The following is a 25,373-nucleotide window of genomic DNA, read 5'->3' on the forward strand; positions in this document are numbered from 1 at the left end:
GTTTTATTTATTGTACATTTAGGTATATGCTAGATGGCCACCGGGACTCGGGACTCGGGAATGATGCCTGTTGTACCCGTTGTCAGAGTACCCATTGTACTGACATGTCTGTGTCCCTTTTATGCCTATAGAGCACCGAAGTCTGACGTAATTTACACATCCTTTGTTTGTCTACCTGGTTTGCGGTTTTCCACCCCCATTCTGAATCCCATAGACGTATTTAATATCGCGTCAAATAAGAACTGTGTTCCAAAAATAAACAAATAACCCTGGTGGTTTGACTCTTATGGATATGAAGCATCAACTGACGGTGAGAAAACGCTAATGTTACTTCCGCCGAATTAGTTACATTTTCGCCAGAAACAGACTGTATCAAATATAAGTGTCTGACTATCATAAACGATACAGAACCTCCTCCCTGACAATATCGCCGAGACAGTTTGTTTATTTTTGGACAACAATTCTTATATGAGACGATTCTATGATGACCCAATGTTATTCTCCATAGCGAAATTACTTTACGAACCTGGGGATGAACGAGTGACGTCAGGACTTCGGTGGTCTATATATGGAGATGTCTGTCTTTCTGCCTGCCTGCCTGCCTGCCTGCCTGCCTGCCTGCCTGTGTCCCTTTTTTGCCCATGGAGTTCTGTGTCAGCCATGCCCAAATGTGGAGTCCAGGCCAGTCTATGTCTCCATATATGGGGATTTGCAGACATATGTTACATTGACAATCGCCGATCCAACTGACTTCCCACTCAGCCTGTTACTCCATTGGGTCCCCAGTGATATGCACGCCTAGTTTGAAGTTGATCGGTCAGACAGTTATCGAGATACGTGGGCACATGCGCACACACATATTTCCCCATTTATAGAAGGATTTAAATGATTTGTTCTAACATTTAAAAAAATATGCTATATTAGATATTATAATATAATTATTGTGGGGTTCACCTTGCAATCAAACTCTATGAGTGAGATAGCAATGGGCCCTGATAGCACCAAACCACATCTCATTCATTTTTAGACCAACACACGGCGCACCACTGACAGGAGCCAATGCTGAATAGATCATGTAAACACCTTAAATTGCCTTATCCTCCTGGCACATCAACAGCCTGGGCAGCAAAACAGAGCATGTGGAAGATGTTCAGGTTAATTTACCCGTAGTGGGTAGAATTGGTTTGCAGTAGACAATGCAATCATCTTGAGGCACATTTTACAAACAACACAGACGATAGAAGGGCAAGATAAAGTGCCCAAGCGCTCAAATAATCAGGACTTAAAAGGAGAACAATAACAAAATACAGGTACAAATGTTTTGTTTGTGTTATTTCAAGTATTCATGTATGCACATTATATGCAGATCTTTATTCATGGCGCCTATCAAGTTGAGTTTGTTTTGCTGCCTCGCTGTGATGTGATTATAACGAGTACACTGTAAAACTATGAGAGTGTAAAAACTGACCTGCGGGTCCATTTTTACACTCTCAGATTTAAGTTAACACTCAGGATTTGACAGTGTACTGTTGTGATTGACATCCCTGAACACAAGAGCAGAGCAGTTAGAAAACTTGAAATGGCTTCACGCTCAGTGCACTCTGTGATCTGTGTCCTCACCGAGTTCTCCGCATGGCATTGTATTATTCATGTTGTTCCACCGTATGGCGGCAGGTTTTCCAGACAACGAGGGGAAAAGCATATCGCCGCTGTCGGGTGGAAACCTCCTATGTCCAAAACTGTTAGTCTTTAGGAAAATGACAAAAAAAAGGACAAATGTTCCAATAGATCCAATGTAGTTATTTAGTAGTTATGATTTAGCCCTTGTAAATAATTTAATCGGTTTTACAGTATATGTGTTAAAACCCACATACAGACTTAACAACACAAATGCGCATGGCGACGCGTTGTGAGCTTGTAGATCTGCTATTTTTGCTACTTTTGTGTGACACTGTAGTATGACAAAGTAGGGCGTTAATTTACGAAAAGTTGAAATATGGAGATGCAAGGTTTCTGCCCCGACAGCAGTGATATGGATTTCAACTGCACAGTGCAGCAACAACAGATTATTTTTGGCTTCAGTATGTTTGTTTCTGTTGTCTACTTATTTCACATTATTATTATTTTATTTTTCACACTTTTTGTTTATGTGAGTCGTATTCACAAGGCACTACTAGTGTTATCTGGGGACCTCGGGTAATTTAGAAATCTTAGAAAGTCTCTCAGTTTCAATTTGTAATGCAGATTCCAAGTGGCTGGCGTGACTAACAAACCAACTGTTAAGGCTTGGGTTCAGGCGGAGGATAACACTGTGCGTGTTTGATGTGAAGTTATTTGCTGTGTCTCAGAGAGACCCCCCATGGTGCTATAGGTGAGGATAAGCAATGGAAGAACCTTGGTGGCCCTTCTAAGCCCAGAGTCAATCAGTAACATCCAGCACCGGGGTTCAAGGCAGAGAATTGGAGAGATTGGATGGAGCTGAGGGACAGTGCGATGGCAGGTGACAGTCAGAGATGTGATGGATGTATTCACACGTAAAAAGGTTTCCAATTCAAGCAAAGGGGGAGGATTTAGTGATGAATAAATAGAGGAAAAGGGATGCAAAGTGGTGTGGCTGTATTGTTTGGCTGTCCTTCCTGAAATTATCCTGAGACTCCCAGACATAATGGCAGGCGAGGGTGTGTGTGTGTGTGTGTGTGTGTGTGTGTGTGTGTGTGTGTGTGTGTGTGTGTGTGTGTGTGTGTGTGTGTGTGTGTGTGTGTGTGTGTGTGTGTGTGTGTGTGTGTGTGTGTGTGTGTGTGTGTGTGTGTGTGTGTGTGTGTGTGTGTGTGTGTGTGTGTGTGTGTGTGTGTGAGAGCTGATACTGTATGTCTGGGCTCCCTGTGTGATTTAAATGCCATTACCTGATTCATTTGTTCCCATGTGTGTCTGTTGGCAGGTAGGAGGATAGGCATAACCCATTTGGGACCTCTGTGCACAATGCACTCATCATTCATTGTTCATCATGCCATTGTTGAACAGACACACCAATGTGGGCACAAGATGGAAAATGAAAGGCATGCAGAGCACCATTCTGAAAAATTACACAAGCACACATTTATCAGTGTCCTCCGATGAAGTCCACAGGTGGGGTAATCAATTCAAAGGAGCAGCACACAGTGATTTGCATATTGTTCAGGTTTCGGTACCCAGCATTGGCCAGTTATTGTGTTGGCGAAATAGGTTCTCTCTTTCCTTCTCTCCCTCCCTCCCTCCCTCCCTCCATCTCTCCCTCATCCCTCCCACTCTCACTCTTCGTGATGCGTCGATCACCTTGTTGAGGTTCGGTACCTGCGTAGGTTATCACATGGGTGAAATAGTCTCTCTCTCTCTCCCTCCCTCTGTCACACCCTCCCTCCCCCTATTGCTCTCTCCTCTCTCTCTCGCTGATCGAACTCTGGTCCGACATCATCATGTTGGTCAAATGCGTTTTCTTTTTTACTCTTTCCCTCTATACTCCCTCGCTCGATCCCTCCCCTCTTACTCTGCTCCCCCCTCTCTCTTTCCTGAGGATCTCCACATATGACCGAAACCATTGCCTCGTAGAGCAGATTTGCGCTGCTGTTGGGCATGTCCATATATGGGTGCAATCCATCCGCCCGCATTATCCGGCCACAGACAGAGAACTTGAACTTTTTATTGAAGACAAACAAGCTGTGGATACCCTCATGTTTCACCATGGACAGCACGTTCTCTCAACACAGGCCATTTGTGAGGATAATAGACAGGTGTTATCTAATGGCAATGCACTTGCTGGCTGCCAGGTGCATGTCCTTCCTTAATATCCACAGACCTACTTCTAAGCATTGTAAGATGAAGGCAGCAGGAGCATCTCATTATATGCCTGGGCTCTCTGCCGGTCAGAGAGGCTTTCATCCCCATAGCACAGTTAATAGGATTCATGTTACTCAGCTAAAATATTCTTTGATGCTTAGCGAGTGGTACACATACATGGATTTGCTTTGGATTTCAGATTTTGGTATTGGAATTAATATTTCTTCCTAGAGGAATGATTTTTTCTTGAATGCTTTGTTGGATTGTGTCTTTGTGCACATACCTGGAGAACCCTCATTTCTCAGTGTAACAGAAATATTCTGTCCATGTACATGCCTTGTTTTATTTCCTTTCAACTGCCCTTCACACACACACGCATTTAAAACCACAACTTTAAAAAAAAAATCCTCAAATATTGACTGTCTCACCTACTTTGATCTACTGGAACATAGTGAATCAAGAATCAAGAAGGTTTTAGTAGTCACTCGCTCATACAGGTACAAGTAGCAAAATGTTGGTTCAGAAGATCACAGTGCGTTGCATTGCGATGTGACATGATGTGACACGAGTCACGCTTGTAGATTTGTTGTGTGATAAAATAGGGCTTAAGTGGAGAAGAAACTTGTTGAGAGGAAAATGAGATGGGCTTCATCGTATTTTAATACATGCTTAAGGACATACTGCATTGCCATTTTCAACAAGTTATTAGTGATATCTACTGAAAAGGATTTTAATGTGTTGTTTGTATGTTTACATACTGTGTGTGTGTGTGTGTGTGTGTGTGTGTGTGTGTGTGTGTGTGTGTGTGTGTGTGTGTGTGTGTGTGTGTGTGTGTGTGTGTGTGTGTGTGTGTGTGTGTGTGTGTGTGTGTGTGTGTGTGTGTGTGTGTGGACATGCCTGTGTCTGTGAAGGTCAAGGATGGCCAAAAGTGGTCATGAATATGAAGTAATGTTTATGTGATAGCGTGAAAGAGAGAGAGAAAAAGATGGAGTGCTCATTTGCATTTCCATGCATAATAGTGCTTTGTATTATAAGTATTCGGACAGGCCCCTTGAATGTTTTTATTTTCTGGATTACAAATTATTAGGGGTGTGCCGATATATCGTCCCGCGATATATCGTCCCGCGATATATCGCGATACGTTTTCGTGACGATATGTATCGTTTTGGAATAAAAAAAATATATATATTTTTTTTACAATAATAATCAGGCATGCAAACAGCCCCGAGGTGAAAAGGGTGACAACATGTTTTTTTTTTTCGGGTCAGGTGTCACACTATTGCCCTATTTGGATTCAAAACGGCTATTGTAGCTGAAAAGCTACAAGTTTGCATGTCTGAATAATGCAAAAACAGAATTATTTGTTTGCATTTCCTTTTTTTCCTCCCCCATATATTTTCATAATAAAAAAGTGCGTATCGTATCGAAATCGTATCGAAGTTGTGAGCCCAATATCGTATCGTATCGTTTCGTGAAATTAGTGTATCGGCACACCCCTACAAATTATACTATCATTATTTTGTATTGCAAAGTCATATGGTCTAACAGTAAATATTTAAAGAAATTTTTTTTTATTTGGCAGCAGATCTTTTAAAGACATTGAGGCACTGTATGCTGCTTGCATAAGTAGTCAAACCCCACACATTAATATTTTAGAGCCGAGTGTGTGCAATACTGTTTACAATACAATTTGTTTGGTTCCTTTTTTAGTATTGGCAGTCTTTCCACCCTCATGCCAGTTTCATGCAGTGGAATATGGTCTTAATATGTTTGACTGGTGAACCTTCACTCCTCTCCCAGCCACTGTCCTGTAGCTCATTCAATGTGATTGTTGGCTACTCTGTGGCTTCTCTCACAAGTCTCCTTCTTCTTTTTCTTTTTTTTTAAAGATATTTTTTGGGGCTGTTATGCCTTTATTTGACAGGATCTGTAAAATTGTCAGGACACGGGGAGAGAGATGGGGGGGTGACACACAGCAAAGGTCGAACCCGTGACACGCTGTCAAACTGTTTTACCAGCGTATGTGGTATGCGCCTGGACCGCTAGGCCAGCGGACACCCCCACAAGTCTACTTCTTGCTAGTTTTGAAGGACGACCTTGTCAGTGCATGGGTGGTATGATGCAGCATCCAATTACTAATTATTGATCCAAGCACTGGGATATTGTTTTGTACACTTTTTTTCAAATTGCATTTCTATTATTTAATCTCTGACTTCCATAGAAAGGTTCTTAGGCCCGGTCCACACGTACACGGGTGTATATACTAGAGAGGTTCGGTCCGCTATGCGGCACTCACATCTAGAGTTCGGGCCCTGAACACTTACTTCTCACCGCCGATCCGACCAATATGACCATATATGGAAATCTCTGTATCTGTCAGTCATTGTCCCTTTTATGCCCATATATGGAGCTGACTGAGCTCCATATACAGTATGTCGGGGTGGCAGTGGCTCAGGGGTAGAGTGGCCGGGTAGAGTGAACTGGAAACCGCAAGGTTCCCAGTTCGATCCCGGGCTGGGGGGCTCCCCCAGAGTTAGTGTCGAAGTGTCCTTGAGCAAGACGCTGAACCCCTAATTGCTCCCAATGAGCAGGTTGGTGCCTTGCATGGTTTCCTCTGCCTTCGGTGTATGAATGTGTGTGTGTGATGGGTGAATGTAATGCACAATCTATGTAAAGCGCTTTGGATAAAAGCGCTATACAAATGCACCATTTACCATTTTATTTACCATTTACCATGTTGAGCCTGATGCCATGACAACACATTGAGACACATTATTGGCCCATGAAAATGAGTTTTTGTCTGCCACAGCGTGTTTTTTTTCTTCTTGTAGCCTAATGTCATCTCCTTGCCCATTTGTTTACATCATAGCACGTAACTACATTATGTTTTACATGTTAAGACAAAAACATACAGTGACTATTCCACCATATTGAGGAACAGAGGCATCAGAATGTGTTATGGAGGTCACTGCTACAATTTACAATTTAGGTATTTAGCAGACGCTCTTAATCCAGAGCGATTTATAGTAAGCAAGGACAACACAAGATAATACATCAAATGCATAGGAATAGTAACCTAATAATAAAGTAATACATAAGTAAACCAATAATCTAATAATAACTAATATATACGTAAACCAAGAACCTCTCATCAGCCTGTACATTGAAACTAAACACACTACATAACACGCTACATAATGCAACAGTCGGACGGCACAAACGTCGCCGGTTTTATTCTGGTAGTGGATTATAACAAGGCTCCGGGTGGGAGATCTCAGATATGCTACGCTCCTGGCAGTGAGGCAAACTGCAGCATTGAAGTCAAAGCGAGCTGGGTGGACAGCACATGTATGAATACACACTATACTTGAAGGATCGTGGACTTAGTCAAATAATTATTCTCTGATCTCTTGTTATTTGATGTGCAGATTGTATAATTTTATTGAGGTATCTAAAGAGCACAGACTGGGCTGTATGGGTTTGAATATTTTTGCAAGGTATGTGTCTGAGTGCCTGCGTGCATGCAGTATGTGTGAAGACAAAAACAGATTTGAAGAGATGGTTATATCATCTCATCATCATCATCTATCTCTCTCTCTCTCTCTCTCTTACACACACACACACACACACACACACACACACACGCACACACGCACACACGCACACACACACACAGTGTGACTCCTATCTTTCACTCAAGGCCGAGCCAATTGAGCTGGCAGAATACCTCATTAAGTGTCCTGTCAGAAGTCATTCATCAATCCTTGGCAAGCAGACTTAATAAAAGTTTTAAACATTGCTCCCCATGGTGCTGTATTAATCAAATGTGCATAAAGTAGGCTATGCATTGACTCCAAAATCTGCCGGCTGTTACAGTGGAGCTATATAACATCTCAGTAGAAACGGAATGAAAGAGAGATATTGAATTAAGTCAAATTTATGCTTCATCGTATAACATCGTCACTTGCTGAAAATAGATTTTTAACCCCAAAAAAAGAAAGAACAATGCATAAGGAGGGCTGGGGGATATGGTTAAAAAGATGGTGCAGAGACCATTCGGTCGACTTAGTGGTTAGTCTTGGTGATGTGATTCTGCTCCTGTGATACTACAGATTATTATGATACAGAATGTGAGATCACTAACCCCCCTAAAGCAGAGTCTAAGAGTTATTGCATGAACATGACATTGAACCCTTCAATGTTATAGTTAAGATGCACAGATACACAATCCACAGAATCATACATTTAACATTGAGAAGAACTAAATGCCACAAGGAGGAGGCTGGGAGTTTGATCACTGATAGGCTGCAGGAACGGTGCTGTGACCAATGCTGAGCATGTAGTATGAAGAGTGAACTGTGTTCTACTTAAAAAGACCACCTAGAATGAACCATTAGGAATGAGGGTGTATTAGCTTGTTAACTCATTAACTGCCAGAATAAAACATTGTCTATAGCCGACCTTGCCAGCGATTTCCGAGCGTTTTCACTAACCTTTGAAAAATCACAACGATCGCTCCACCGATCGCTTTAAAAGACGTATCCGAGTCTCGTAGAATCGGGGTGGGGAAGCGTGCCGTCGCGATCATCCGTTCCATAGTTATTGGCAGTTGAATGTAGGTTGTTTTCGCCAAAAAGCGACAGAAAGCAGAGAAAATTTAATTTTCCAAATCCATTAACATGGAAGTGAATGATTTTTTTGCGATCGCGTGATTTGCTGCTTCATTGCTTCACTGGGAGTCAAATGGTGACTCATAGGTTAGTGAAGAGCGCCATCTAGCATGTAAACACTGAAAACACCAAAACACTGAAAATACGTCAATGGCGTTGTGGGCATTGGAAAAAAACACATCAAACGCGTGAATGGCAGAGAATGAGTTAACGAATGAGAATTAAGGGGGATTGAGTGTGGCTGAGCATGGGGAACTTGACTGCCGCGCCTGAACTATACGATGCTCGATGCATTATCTTGTGTATATTGGATTGCTGTTGCTAGCACAGCCTTGCAGAACATGCCACACCAACGTTTTGCTGCTTGTACCTGTATGAGTGCGTGACAGACAAAGAAATCCTCTTGATCTTTTTATTCTTCTAAAATTTACAATCACAATGTTGTTTTGCATATCGATCGATATCGATATTATTTTATCAAGACCCGTTGGGAATGTATGCCCCTCGGTTACGCAATACCCAGTGTCAGATAGTACCCATTATGTACATTTGCTTGGATTGTACCTTTTCAGGTGATGGAAAACATTTGTTGATTCCTGTTTTACTTGGCACCGACCAACACGATATTTTGCAGACAGTATTAATCTTTTGAGATAATGCAAACCACTTAAATTGTAATGAAAGTCGTGGTACCTTTTTTGTCTGTAATTTCCTCACCTTTGGAGGATAATATGAGTTCACTTTCACCCTGGTTTCATGTCCCTATGTTTCACTTTGAGCTACCACTGGTAACTCAAAGTAAATAATACTTCAGACTCCAAGTACGAAATGGGGGCGCAAGACTTTCTGCTGTGTGATAGGCATTTAGATGTATATCCATATCAAGTATTCATGTCCAAAGTTATCATTATCAACATAAATATTATTGCGCTCCACTGTTATGATCCTTTTATCACTCTGCCCTACTTTAGAGTGAGAGCAAATGAGGGGCAACATAGAGAACTAAGCAAAGGAACAAAGGCAAAAGGAATGATCACCCAATCCCCTGAGGTGAGAGCCACAGACTTCGACACAAACACATCAAACTGTCAGTCATTTATCAAGCATCTGGGGCAATTAGCATATAAGTGATTGGCTGTCTTGACCTCCTCCTCAGACACATCAACGCTGATTGGTGATGTCAATAAGGTAGGAAGCCATGTTCTTAAGTGGCCTTATTGGCCACTGTGCACCAGGAAACGCCTTTCTACAATACTTTGTCACTATTAGTTAACAAGCCGCAGGTTGACTTAAGGAAGCGTCAGGTCACAGGTGGCAATAATTTGAGATGAATGTAAGCAATTTCACACACATTTAGAGAAATGGGGTGGAAAAAGTCCATGTCATTGTTTGGTTGACCGATGAGTTCTGATGTCTGGAGTTTGGATGAAAGTACATTTTATGTAGTATTGCTTGGATGACAGACAATGAGACCTGCATTTTTATGGGAATTCTTGAGCCTGTCAAATACCCATACCACCCCATGCAGTCATTAAAATCTATGTAACCGTGCTCGGGTTGTGTGTGTGTGTGTCTGTGTGCAAAATCTGTGCATGCACTGTGCACTCTGGCCCCCAGAGGGCGCCAGAGTGCAGGAATTTAGACAATGCTCTGATTAAAATGCACAACAGCCTGCAAAACACACACACACACACACACACACACACACACACACACACACACACGCAGTCAATGTCTCTCCCCATCACGGTGAAATAACACGGATTACAAGTCCGTAAATACACAATATTTTCGAGCTGCGTTCGCTTCCAGCGTTCGCGCGTCTTACTTGTAGTGAATCATATAGGTATATTGAGCGGAAAGAAGTCCATATTCTGTGTGTGTGTGTGTGTGTGTGTGTGTGTGTGTGTGTGTGTGTGTGTGTGTGTGTGTGTGTGTGTGTGTGTGTGTGTGTGTGTGTGTGTGTGTGTGTGTGTGTGTGTGTGTGTGTGTGTGTGTGTGTGTGCGCATGCGTGGAGATTGTTAAAAACACTGATTGATTGATGTACTTTATTTAGTAAGACATGAGAATAACACATGGAAGTACAAATTCACAATACAAGGTCTACTAAACTGGAAGACTCATTAAGCACTGAGCTTGTTTAAGATGCAGATCCCCATGCACACAAATCATGATGACATATAAGAGACAGACAGATATACACACTACTATACAGAATGTCATACAATCAGCTTACAGGTTACTGGTATGAAGAGTGAAAAAAAAAAAAAAAATATATATATATATATATATACAAAAGAAGAAAAAGAAAAAGGGGGGGGGGTAGGTTAAGACTTTTCGAATTGCAGCCTCCTGAAGGTGTATCTTTAGGGCAGTTTTGAAAGTGAGTAGGGTTTTACACTCCTTTACTCCTTTTGGTAGGGCATTCCACATTTTTTATGAATAGCATGAGAACGAGTTCATTCCCTTAGTTGAGCCAAATCTGGGTTGAACATGATTTGTGGAGCTGCCTCTGGTGTTATGATCATGGACTTCATTAACATTTTGGAAGTATTTTGACAAATACAGGGGGATCCCAATGTTGTGGTGTATCTTGAAGACCAGGCCCATAGCAAGTTGCTGTACTCTGTCCTCAACCCTAAGCCATCCAATCCTAACAAAATGAGCAGGGGTTAGAGGGGTTAACACTTTACGTTTAAGGGTCATGCTTTAGGTTGAGTTCTTAAAGTTGCTGGTGTTTAGGCTAGTGTCCAGGAGAGTGTTATAAGGGAAACCTAGCAGAAATCCTCAGAATTTTAAAGTGCAAACTGTGTGCATTTCAGAGCTGCTTGAAAGTACATGTATTCAACTCCACTCTACTCCTGTGGGTCTAAGCCAATACATGGAATACAGATAGGTAATGGGTTAGGTTTAACCTCTGAGGAGGTGTGTGAGGCAGAGAAACAAAGCAAGACAGGATGAGAGGGTGGAAACGTTGCCTCCATCTCTCCGAATCTCATCTGTCTCTGAATCTCTCTACTTCCTGTTTCATGTCTGTCATCTTGATTGCTCTTTCACAACCTTTGTGTCTGACTTGCCTCTGTCTGAAAGTAGTTTCAGGTTGACATCCACCCCCCTCTCAATTCAATTATATTCAAGACCCTCCATGTGATCCTTAGAGTCTCCCTTTAACTAAGGGTGGTGAGTGATGGTTTAGTTGAGTGACTAGCTCAGACAACAAGTTGACACCAGGCAGTGTATCACACTTGTTGATTACACACAAAGAGAATACAGTACTAAACACATGATGTGACCAGAAGATATGAGACATGGAAAAGAACAGAGTGAGTAGGAATAGAACATGCATCTTGTATCATTGTGCATAGACGTCAGTCTATCTGATAAAGTAGTTGATGGCCATGGTATCAAGTGTATCAGTACTATGTGCTTACGCAGATGAGAGTGATTCTGAGAAGGTTTGTAAATGTTGTTTTGCTTTTTTAAATTATATACATTATTTTTTACAACGAATGATTGCTCCATAAGTGATACATAATACGTGATTTTATATATATATATATATATATATATATATATATATATATATATATATATATATATATATATATATATATATACTATTATAATGTTCTCGCAATAAGTTGCGAATATGTAACCAGCCAGTAATTTGTGCTTATAAAACAGAACTGATTCTCTTCTGCTGTTAAAATCTGTAGATATTTATACCCTGATGTATTGTGTGTGTAGATACTTATTAATTAGATCACACTTTTCTCTTTGTTTATTTGTTTTTCTTTCTTTCTTTTTTTCTTTCTGCTGTTTCTTTGTGTGTGTGTGTGTGTGTGTGTGTGTGTGTGTGTGTGTGTGTGTGTGTGTGTGTGTGGGGGGGGGGGGGGGGGGGGGGGTGTGGGGGTGTGTGTGTGTGTGTGCTTGCTTGCATGCATGTTTTTTCAAACATGTGTGCATGTAAGATCACAGAAAGGACTGGTTATTGTCCACTGTCTGTGTAGGGGGTCAGGAAGTGCTCTGTCCACCACGTGACTAATTGGTCTCAGCCTCTAATTTTTCACACACACACACACACACACACACACACACACACACACACACACACACAGGTTCAATCAGGGTTCATACAACTCAGTCTCATCTTAGACAGACACAATTCGTGAGATGCATTATGAATGTACTCACTCTTCCATATCCAAGGGCAAAGACCTAATAAGAATCCCCTTCATGTTTTTAAATTGAATCAACCTAAAGGCAGGACATCTACCATCATTCCAGGCTTTACCAGCCAGTGAGGTCATCACCGTCATTTATTTAATTGGATTATATTCTTTTCAACAGGTGATGGGTCAATCGGACAACATTATGTGCATGCATGCTAACAAATCAACCCAACCACAGTTGAATCTTTTTCTCAGTTAACAAAACTCATAAAAACAGAAGTTCTCACACAGCATTTTATGCTGTAAAATGAAAGAGTTATTAGTACACAGTGGTGTAATATCACTTACCCTACATTTAAGTACAATTTTGAGATATTACAATTTTTTACTTTTTCAATACTTTTACTTCTACTCCACATCTCATAGGCAAATATTGAACTTTTACTCCACTACAATTATTTGAAAACGTGCTACTGTGTAGATTTATTTTTATTTTATTATTATAAAACATGCATTAACCACTTCAGCCATATATATAGCCTACTTTGGCTATATGAAAATGGCAGATCTACAAGCTCACAAGCGTCACTTTGTGGCTGTTCTGAGCTTGTAGATCTGCTATTTTTAAAAGATTTTTATACATTGTGAACACTTGTGAAATAGGACATTCTGCATAATGAGTAGATTTTACCTAGCCTTTGATGCCAATACTTTTGTACTTTTACTCAAGTAAATTTTGAATACCGGACATTTACTTGCAACAGTTACTTAAGTAAAACATTTGAGTACTTTTTCCACCACTGTTAGCCTACACAGTTGTCTTTTCTTCACTCACGAGAGGACCCCCCCCCCCAACCCTTTTTCTCTCCTACGGGGCTTGCGCGCGCGCGGCGCACTACAGTGGAGTCTAATTCGCGCGCAAGATCAAGCAAGGGGGAGATGAGTTCGTTGGTGTCGCACCACGGCTGGTCGGGTTAAAACTTCAACAGACATCGAAATGTTTGTCACATAAAGTAAATTGCAATTACATTTGAAACCATACGCTGTTAAAGAACTCTCCCGATGTCTGACGAAGGCGAGGACAGCGACAATGGCGAGAGAGCAGCGCGACTCCCCGGGTCTCCCTCCTCCCCGTCTCCTCCACTCGGTCCTCCTCCCGGAGGATCGCCCTCCTCTCCGCGGCCCCTGGACCTCTGCTCCTCCGCCTCGCCGCTGCTTGGAGATCCGGACCCGCCGTACTCCGCCTCACCGCCGGAGTCCATTCGCCCGTCTCCAGAGCGCGGCGACCCGGCGGACTCCTCGCCGCGCTTCGCGGCGCCAAAGTTCCACCGGAGCTGGTCCAGAGAGAGCGACTCGCTGCTCCGCCAGCGCCAGGATGAGCGTGTGGTCGTGGCGGACGATGGCCCGGTGCGCAGAGATGCCGTTCAGCACCGCGGACAGCGCTTCTCTGGCGCACAGGAGTTTGTTGCGGATTATTGTATAAATGACTCATCGGTCAAGCTTTTAGACACGGAGCTCAACTCCGAGCTCCGGCATCACCAAACGTGAGTTCATCGTTTTTATTTAAATACACGTCCTCAACTTTTAACCACTGGGGTACAGACATGTGATTTATGATAAGTTTTCGAATGCAGCTGGCTGCGTGCCTGTCGTTGATTTGGCTGTGGTTCAAGTGCTTATGCAAATGAGTTCTGGCATAATCTCTGGATATATATGCTAATGCAATGAAATGGGGTTTCATAGGTAGGCTAGTATAGGCTACCCCACACCAAGAGATATATTATATATGAATATTTTCATCTTCCAGAAATGTTAAAAAATATGACATTTTGGAACATATAGGGTCCACCTGCAGTTGAGGAACATGGACTATATTATCTTGGTAGAGCTGCTGATCTCAAATCATCTGTGCTTCTCTGAACTCTCATGAATGAGCTGATCACAAGGATGTGGCCTCTGCCCCCAGATCAGATCCTAAAATCTAGGAAGTCTCTTGAGATGTTCACTTGCTTTAGCTGACAATTATAAGATGGTGCATGCTTACAGTAAATTTAGGTTGCCAAAATATCTGTAGTTCCCTTCAGTTCCCCATAGAGTTAACAATGTATGATAAAAAAAAATCATTATTTATTTCTTTATTTCTTTGGCTCCTGGTTCCTCTCTACAGTATGTCAGTTTCCTTATCCATACCCCCCACATCATCATGTACAGTATGTGTACAGCATCATGGGCCCAATACTTACATCTCTACACAGTAACATCCTGACTGTTCATTTAACCATGAGAGTGTAGAAATGGACCCAGAAGGGTTTTGCTTTGCTTTGCTTTGTGTGTGTGTGTGTGTGTGTGCGCGCGCGCGCGCATGTGTGTGTGTGCGCGCGCATGTGTGTTTACGCTTAGGGGCCCCCGTCAACAGATGCTTGGCTGTCCTTGAACATCTTGAATGGTTCTGGGGAGCCAAGTGTGTGTGTCCGCACATGCAGGATGGGGGGGAGGGGTGATGGACTACAGCAATTAGAGCAGATGTATGGAAATTAGGTTCCCTCATATACTGTAGGCAATTGCAACTTGCCTACAGTATACTAGGGAACAACTTTCATTTTCCTAATTTTCTGGCTTGACAATGTGATGTTGAATTTGAAGCCAGTGTATCCTACAGCTCTTGCTATATCTTTCAAGGATCGGTAATGAAATACAGTATTTCTGAGTAGTTATTTGAAATCAGGAGAGTTGATCTGTATGAAACCTGTATCTTTTAGAATTGATTTTAAAGCACTTTTATTTGTTTACAAAGCACAAAATAACTTAGCACCTTTATACATCAAGGAGTCTATACAATTTTATGTTCCAACCAGAACACTCAGGTCCTCCTCCTCTCTCCTACTAGAGGTTCCCGATGCTTCTCATAAAAACACTGGTGAGGCTGCTTTCTGGGTCTATGGCCCTAAGTTGTGGAATACGTTACCACTAGAGCTTAAAAAGGCAAGCTCTCTCAGTATTTTTAAGAGTAAACTAAAAACCTATCTTTTTAATATGGCATTTATTTAAATTCATCTTGTGTTCACGTTTTGTTTTTATTATTTTTATTACTTTTATTTTGAATTGCTATTTCTATTTTGATTGTGTATAAATCTGCCCTATGTTTACTTGATTTTTAGTTTAACTACATTGTTTAGTTATGTTTCTGTTTGCCAATTATTTTTCTGGCATTCTACTGTTTATTGTCTTGATGTGAAGCACTTTGGGTTGCAATTTTGTATGAAAGGTGCTATACAAATAAAGTTATTATTATTATCAAGTGCTCATTCGATCCAATAATAATGCCCTAGTTTTCAGAGACTATAAAGGACATAATCAGTGACCTATTAGTTCTACAGTGGCCAGCCTACAGTAGGTACTATCAAGAAAGCAGTACATGAAAGTACTCAGGTGGAATGGGGGGAGGGTTTGAATGGTGCTGTCATACTAGATTTAAGCATTACATTAAGACAGACAGAGATACAATGGCAGGTCCTCGTGTTCTGCCTTTGATCTTCTCTGGACCCCCTCTCATTGATAAAGCAGGATTCAGCTTGAAAGGGCCTGCACTCACTGTGTGTGTGTGTGTGTGTGTGTGTGTGTGTGTGTGTGTGTGTGTGTGTGTGTGTGTGCGTGTGCGTTTGTGTGAGAGAGAAAGGTGAACATGTCTGTTTCTCATTACTAATGCAATGCTATAAGCAATGCACCTTTGATGTTATAATTGCTTGCGTGCGTGCGTGCGTGCGTCATGCAGAATGAAATTAGAAATCTAACTGGTCTATTCTATCTACAGTGCAACAAAACTAAACATTTTCCCCATGTGCATCTATTACAAGTTATGCATCATCCACCCATCCATAGGGAGGCAGTTGCTCAGGAAATGGAGGAGACGTCGAAGTCAAAGTGCCCTTGAGCGAGACATTGAACCCTTAACTACTGCCTGAGCAGCTTGGTGACTTGCGTGGTTCTTCCAACATTAGTGTGTATTTACAATTGTAGTTTACAATTAGGCATCTTATCTTACACTTAGAATCCATAAAACGTTGTTTGTTTGTGCGTTCGTGTTCCCACGGCAGATCAGTAGTACAACTGCCTCCAAACTTGGCACCTTAAGTCACGGGTGGGGACATTGAACAGGCTAGTTCTCATGCTTTCAAGTGTAATACATTTTTTTTAAACTTTTGTTGATTCAAAGTCTGATTTTACCCCAGATTTTGGCCACTAGGGCATTAAGCATTATAAGCCATTATAAGAGTTGCTTCAAATATTTTAACTGTACAACCTATGCTTCAAGAGTTATAGGCCAAAATGTGAAGGCCCTGTTCCAGTGCCACCATGAGAAACACTTGGGGCAGAGGTTCTTCCTGGGTCTACTGGGAGTGTGTGTCTGAAGTGAGAGCCAGGAGGTTAGCTGATCGAAGTGAGCGAGAAGGGTTGTAGGGTTGGATCTCATGACTTGAAGTTATGGGGATTGCCTTGTACGCCAACACTAGTGTTTCGCACTGGGTGCGGGCAGCAACCACGCTTATGTAACACGCATTGTAAAGCCCTTTGGGATGTTGTCATGCCATGCCACCAACTGTCTTCTCTCCCCTCTCATTTCAGATACTGTCACGCCCCTCTTTAGTTCCCGAGCATAAATACCAGTTCACTTCCCTCTATTCCCCATCAGTTAGTTGGTCGTGTGTGTTTTCATTCCTAATTCTTCCTCATCTGCCTGTTTAGACCACAGATTGACTGACCCCCAAAGATGAGACGATTATACCAATTGATTTGACTGTCCTAATAGAAGACAAAGTTAATCAAAACTTGTCTTGGGCATCGCCATTGATGTCTCAAGACCCTAGAGTGTGTTAGAACGAATGGTTAAAATGTTACACTCTCAGAGTTAAATAGACTGACGATCTTTATCTGTGTGGATAAGAGTAATGGCTAGATGCCTAAAAGGCAACACAATGAATGGTGAACTGGAGTTTGAGTAGAGGAGCACGCCACAGAGAAAGGAACCCACTGCTGGCCTTGTCAAACTTTTAGTAGCCGTCGCAGTTGTGCAGCTATAGGGCACAGATTGGTGGCGCTCATTAGCATTCGGTTTCACACATGATCAATCAACGGGAACGGGTTAGCCAAAGAGCTGACAGGTTGGACGAGGTGAGCAGTGGTGAGCACCTCATATTCACCTCATATTCACCTCTCCACAATCTCTCTTCACCTCCTTTCCATCCCTAATATCATCACTATCGGGCAGAAAACTTGTTCCTGTATCTCTCTCTCTCTCTCTCTCTCTCTCTCTCTCTCTCTCTCTCTCTCTCTCTCTCTCTCTCTCTTTCTCTCTCTCTCTCTCTTTGCCATGTTTCTTGGCTTTTGCTCACACCACGATGCAGAAACATACCACACAAACAAAACCACACACATGCAAATCACTGTCTCTTTGTCGCATATGCTTTCCCCCTTATTTCTCTCCCCGTCTGTCCCTCTGATTGTAATTCCAGAGTTCAGCTCACAGTAATGATGTAGGTGAATTCTATTTGGTATCAGATTCACAGACAGAATGAGCGCGGAGACTGGAGCCAGGCGAAAAAGACAGATGAAGGAAGGGTAGATTGAGGGCTGATTTATTAGCTTAGTATAAGGTTATCTTGAAGCCAGTCTTCCCTTCAATGTATGTGGAAATGCCCTTTATACACACAGACACACATTCCTGTACACTGACATTGTGATGCAAACAGGCATGCGTGCACATGCACTTACATTTGCAAATGCTAATGAAGTTTGCGTTTGTATGTATATCTTTGGTTGTGATAAATAAAAATTGAGAATGTTACAGTGTGTATAAGGGACAAGGAGTGTGTATTTGATCACAGCAACTATTTTACCTGCAGTGGGGGATTTGGGGCGGGTTAATGGCAGGTTTTCAATATCTTAATAGTTTTGGCTTCATATATGGGTCCTTACTAATGCAATGCTATAAGCAATGCACCTTTGATGTTATAATTGTGTGCGTGCGTGCGTCATGCAGAATGAAATTAGAAATCTAACTGGTCTATTCTATCTACAGTGCAACAAAACTAAACATTTCCCCCATGTGCATCTATTACAAGTTATGCATCATCCACCCATCCATAGGGAGGCAGTATAGGACCCATCCATGTTATGTATAGGAGACTTCCTGTGCTGATGTCAGTACTACGACGCCAACCGTCTGTCTCATTATGGACAAAACCTTCAAGGTGCTCAAAAAAAGTTAAATGGCCTTTCATTTATTTTAAAAGCCAAGCAATTACAAATGGCATCAAACGTGCAGATTTTTTTAGTTTAGATGCATTTCAGGGCAACATTGGAAATCCAAAACAAATCCTTGATCATTTGTTTTATCTGCCTTAAAAGTACCAAACATGTTTTATCATAGAAGTGATTCAAGTTGGGAATATTGTCAAGGGAAGTTTACTTTCCACTAACTTTATTGCTCCAAAAAACTTTGTTTAGTTTTAGAAGGGAGAAAATAAACCTGTGCTAACACATGGTGAAGTTGAGAAAGTTTGTTTTCCTCAGAGTGCTGGCTACAAAATGAGATGTAATTTACAGAGTAGTATTGGTTTCTCTACACCCCAGAGAGTATACCAAGTGCTATCCTTGGTGCCAAAGTAAGGTGAGCTGTTATTTACCTATCAACAAATAAATCACTAGCATTGTAGTTAATCACCTGCCCTTTAGAATTGTGTACTCTACTCCCATCTCCCCTAATCTCACTTCCAATGTCATAATATTTCTTTTAAGCAGATACTTGTCTCCGCCAGGCCGAAGGTGTGGCCGAGACAAAACTATGTTTTGCCCCCTGTCCATCTGTCTGTCTATCCGTCCGTCCGTCCAGTACACATATCTCTATAGTCATGTGATCAAGACGGATCTGTCCAAACTATATTTACACTCCCACAAATCAACATATGATGTCTGTGCAATAACTTCATCAACATTAATCCCTCAACTTCTACAGACTACTCACCTCTATAATGACTGAATCCGAACATTGCTGGCCCACAATAACCTGACCTGGCGGAGACCTGTACACCGAGGAGCACTTTTTCTAGTTGGAGTTTCATTTAGTCAACCATAATAGGCATTTGTGTCTGTGAAATAGTCAAATGCATAGATTTCTGTTAATAATTCTAATAATAATTTCTGGAATTTATATAGGGCTTTTTTAAAGGTAGGGTAAGTGATATATATTTTTTGGGGGGGGGGGGGGGGGGGTTGTTAAAAAGGTTAAAGTACTATATTCTAATAGTAATCATTGCTACAGAGCGTTTGTTCGGTCACAGGGGTCTCTCCAGCTCTTTAGTAAACAGAATATAGTACATTTTCAGGTAGGTGACACATTTTAAGCCAATCAGGAGAGAGCACTGAACATGGAAACTGGAGAGACATTGGAGACTCCTTATATGGTCAATCAGAACATAGACCCATTTTGCAATTATTTGAATAATTGCAAATTATTCTTTGTTTGCCCTTACCCTTTTATTACTCAAAGACGCTTTACATGTGTGTGGAAGCCAGGGGAGAAATAAAGTTAAATAAAGTAAGACACACATTGCCTTTATGGTTGCGCAACATGGACGGATTACTCTTACTGCTGTGTGTGGTTACCTCCCAAAGACCCATTGGAGCCAGGAGAAAGATTACCCAGTTCCATTGATTGGCAGCCTACGGCACACACACACACACACACACACACACACACACACACACACACACACACACACACACACACACACACACACACACACACACACACACACACACACACACACACACACGGACTGAAAGACGGACTCACAGCCTTTCAGTTCCACATCCTTTGACAACCCCGGGGAATATTTCCAGTGTGAACAGAGTTTCAATTTTCCTTCATCCTTTTCTCCCACTATGTCCTCTTCCTATCCATCATGCGCGCTCGCACGCACACAAACTCTCTCTCTCTCTCTCTCACACACACACACACACACACACACACACACACACACACACACACACACACACACACACACACACACACACACACACACACACACACACACACACACACACACACACACACACACACACACACTCCTCAGTGCAGGCCCTTTCAAGCTGAATCCTGCTTTATCAATGAGAGGGGGTCCTAGGGATGTTAGGGAACCAATGTGTGCACCTGTAATTAACAAAATGGCAGACTTGAATCCATTCTACTGTAAGTCTACTTAGCTGTGTAATAGGTACTGCCTGCGATAAAATAAAAAATAAGGACTATAACTTTTCTATGTTTAACCATTTTCATTTAGCTAAACATTAATCATATTCTTCCACCATAGATATTTATCACAATGTTCTCCAGGTCTCATGCTGTCATTAAAGAGTTCCTCTTTGCAGTGCACTAGCTGTTCTCATAGTGACTCGGTACACAGTAAAATGACTGTTAATTTAAAAAAAAGCACCTCTTTTGGGTCCACTCTGAGTGGACCCAAACTTCATTATCACAGTTTTACAGGTGGGTGAAATTCTTTGTCGTACAAGCTCCCATGTTCATGCTTTTGCCTTTTTTTTCAGAGAAAAAAAGGGTAAAATAATAGAGAACAAGGAAAACAGGTCAGAAACTTAAAATATTTATATTATGAGTAGAATCAAATATATACATAAAGGTCCATGGTTAAAAGAAGAAAAATGACAATGGAATGAGGCAGTTAAAAAGCAGTAGACAATAACAGATATATCCTTAAGGTGCATATAGTTTAAAAACCGGGTGAAAACGTCATCTCAACCTGGTCTCAACCAATCAGAAGGTCCCATACGATTGGCTGGGGTTAGCCCGGAATAGCGGAACATGATGAAATGGAGAGCGAAATTCAAACAGAGGAGGACTCAAGGGGTATGAAAAGGAAAAGAAGAGAAAGATTGGAACTAGTTCATCAAGTAATGAAAGTCATGTAGTAGTTATGTAGTAGTTATGTAGTAGGAAGGAATGAGAGCGGTCAAAAAAGCGAATGGGACATTTAAGGATCGGCACAGTGTTGCAATGTTTGTTAGAAGGAAGTTAGAAGAGGTGAAATCGATTCGATTAGCTAGAATTGGAATATTAGTGATAGAGTGCAAATCAGAGAGGCAGATGTTGAACGCAATGATTAACATCACAAAATGTGATGGTTGGTAAATGGGGTGCCACTCTCAATGGAGTTTCTCGACCTGGTGGGAGTAAGTAAAGTTAAGAGGTTGAAATGTTTCAGAGAGGGGAAAAGAGAGGATAGCCAGTCATTGTGCATCATGTTTCAAGAAGATCTGCCAGAAAGACTTTATGTTGAATATGTAACATACCAGGCCATTTGAGAGAGGTCCTATCAGATGTTTCTGCTGCCAGCCTGCCAGGCATATGGACATGCTGCGGCAGTCTGTAGAGGAGTCAGGAAATGTGGGAAATGTGGAGAGGAGAAATGTAATGAGTCCCGTACAAGAGAGAGGAGTGAACCGACGTGCATTCACTACAAAGGAAATCATTACACAGGGTCATCACAGTGTCCTAAAAGAAGAAGGTAAGAAAGTATAATAGGATCAGAGTAGAAAAGAGGCTAACTTACACAGAAGCAGTAAAGAGAATGGAGGGAGGAAATGAAAGGGCGGCTGAAAAGCATGAAACGGAGGAAAAAAGAAAGGGAAATGAGCAAACAAGAGACAGTTTTTGGCGTTTATCGCCATGCTGGTAAATTGTGCAGTCGAGATGAAGGGGAAATCAGAACGAATCATGATGATATTGGATGCAGCCAGGAGAGTCCTGAATATCGAAGATATAAGTGGAGAGGACCTTGATAATATCTCCAACTCCGGCCGCTGGGTCTGGGTTATAGGATGGACTATATTGTGAACGGGTCAGGATCACTTTGGGTGGACATTAATGTATTATGTACAATGTAGGTTGCACAGCACTATGACATATATCAATCCAGTATTCAGTAGGTAGCGGTATACACCTAGACACGTTGGTTGTGACCCGCCAATAAACTCAGAGAAGAAGAAGAAGGTCCATCCCTTCAGGCTATGGGATGCTGGAATCTCACTCACTGCAGCCCAAGCCCCCAGAACCACGGTAGAACAGTGAAGCTGCCTTCACCTGGTGGTCAAATCTGGGATAGCAACACTTCCGCATTTAAAATGCAACTGTGCGTGCGTCTACCGTTAAAACCTACTAATGTCCCTTCAGAGGCTCCGTAGAAAACCTAGTGCGCCTGCTCAGCACCCAATATCGACCCAATATATGGTACTTCCGGGTGCTTCAAACGCCACTGAGCAACTTTCATTGAAATTAATAGCTGGGGGCGGGGCAATCCGCCCTCTAGATATATTATAACTCTATGCTGCAGCCGTGTGTAGCAGCGAGTCCGCTTTAGACGGCGCGCCTCCGTCATTGTCTCCGCCAGGCCGAAGGCATGGTGGAGAGTATGTTTTACCCTCTGTCCATCCGTGTGTGTGTCCGTCCGTCTGTGAACACCTAACATTGGTCAAGCTTCACGTGACATCACAATATGTAATACTAGAGGTCCGGCCGCCCTATGGGCGGCCGTCCCGCTAGCCGCGCACGGGGCTCTATTATTAGGCCTACGTCGTCTCCCCCCCCCCACACCGCACACGTTCGGTCGCGTCGCCGTCTTTGTCTGTTGCTTTTGCATAAACATGGATGGTGGCTTGTTTCTCGCGCACAATCTGGCAACACTGAATGTAGTCCAGGCTGTTGGTTGGCTAGTAGTGGTCACGTGACAACAGCACACACACACACTCACACACACACACACACACACACACATGTCGCACAGACGCACACACATTAAAAGCCTCGACTTTTTCTTCACGGCGCTCGTGACTCAAAATTAGGTGTTTTTGTTTGTGTGTTACGCAGGGCCGGACTGGGACCAAAATTCAGCCCTGGCATTTTGGTCCGAACCGGCCCACCACCCCCCGGACCGTTTTGTCAACGGGGGGGGGGGGGGGGGGGGGGGGGACAGAAGCGTTTCACTGTTTCAGCCCAGCCCTGCACATGAACTCTGCAGCCGCACTGAGGCCCCTGCAGGAAAGCATCCCAGCCCAAACATTAACGTAACTAATAATTGGGCCACGCGACCCGGAAATGACCGTAATAATCCTAAAACGGGAGCGAAAATATTTTTCAAAAAAAAAAAAAAAAAAAAAAAAAAAGTTTTTTTTTTTTTTTTTTTTTTTTTGGGTGGCCCAGCGGCCCACTGCCCCGCGGCCCACCGGGCATTTTCCCGGTACGCCAAATGGCCAGTCCACCCCTGGTGTTACGCACTGGATTAGAACTATTTTTGCAATGTTATTCTTCACAGTTGACCTCAAAGAAAGGTAGGCCATAAGATTGTTTTGTTGTTGTTGCTGGCTGGGTGACGATCATAGTGGAAGGATGTCTGTGCGGAGATTTAACCTGCGGTGCTTGGTTGTAGCCCCCATGACACCACTGCAGTCCTTTTAGATCTTGGGTTTGACAACTGCACTTCCACATTCCTGGGAGTGCTGAAGTCCCCGGGAAGGCACCGTTTCCAAACACTGTTTGACTTCTTGGGATGTCCGTCCCAAGAAGTCACAATATGCATTTTGGGCAGTGAGACAGTGTTGAGCAGCGCTAGTGTTTGTTTACTGTGGCTACACAAGGGAGAGAGAGACGGCCAGTGAAGCATGTTTGTTACTATGTGGCTTATTTCTAACCAATAATCTTTTCAGTTACATATTTTAGTGTGCTGATTAAGTTTTAAATGAGCAATAGAGCACCCAAGTACTGACGTCACAGCCACTAGAGTGTCTTTGATACATTTGTGCGGCATAGTGCGGCACTGAGTGCCGCACTATGAGATGGTAGATCTGCTATTTTTGAAAAATAATGGAAATTTGTGCGACATTTGTAAGTCTTTACAAATGTCTTTTAAATCCTAACAGTTTTCTGAAACACTTATGTTGCTATAATATGTGGTTCTCTAACTTTTTTATGTCAAAATTATATTATATTATATATATAATCTAAAATGACACAGTATGCGTTCCCGGATTGAATGCTCCTTACAAATTGCATTTTGTTTTTAATGTCAATAATGAAAGTAGCTATTCTTCTTCATAATAACATGTTTTTAAAGGTGATATACTGTAGTTAGTAGCAGTGACTGAGACAAAAAAAAACAATGCTGTATAACTGAATGCGCGTGAGCGCACATGCGCGTCCGCAACTGGTATCGGCCCACATCAAGTCACCATTTGACCAATGTGGCCCGGACCCCAAAATGAGTTTCACACCCCTGCACTAGAGTGTGTGTGTGTGTGTGTGTGTGTGTGTGTGTGTGTGTGTGTGTGTGTGTGTGTGTGTGTGTGTGTGTGTGTGTGTGTGTGTGTGTGTGTGTCCTTGTGCTAAGCCTACTGTACCTCATCGTATGACAAATAGCAAAAATGCTGTGCATATTGAGCTTATAGACTGCATGTTTTCGCTATTTTTGAAAGAAAGAAAGAAATTGAAAATGTTTGCACATAATGACATGTAATGTGCTTACGGAGGGAGACTGTGAGATACATTGATACAGGAATCTGGCGAGTCAAAAGGTTACAGTTAGTCGTTTAGGTCACCAGTGATAGCGATTCACGCTAAGGAGACAGCTTCTGTTTTCTTCAGCCAATCTG

General features: G+C 42.3%; 1 protein-coding gene across 1 annotated transcript in view; it reads left to right on the forward strand.

The window, feature by feature from the left end:
- Positions 1-13,718: 13,718 nt before the first annotated feature.
- trpc7b (transient receptor potential cation channel, subfamily C, member 7b) overlaps positions 13,719-25,373 on the forward strand; it is a gene marked incomplete at both ends in the record, with an annotated part of 92,264 nt that continues 80,609 nt past the window's right edge. The window contains one exon of the mRNA XM_080415530.1: positions 13,719-14,200. Coding sequence (XP_080271656.1) covers positions 13,719-14,200 — 482 coding nt within the window. The remainder of the gene's footprint in view (positions 14,201-25,373) is intronic.

This window comes from Gymnoscopelus braueri (assembly GCF_963280865.1).
Source record: "Gymnoscopelus braueri genome assembly, chromosome: 20".
NCBI lineage: Eukaryota > Metazoa > Chordata > Actinopteri > Myctophiformes > Myctophidae > Gymnoscopelus > Gymnoscopelus braueri.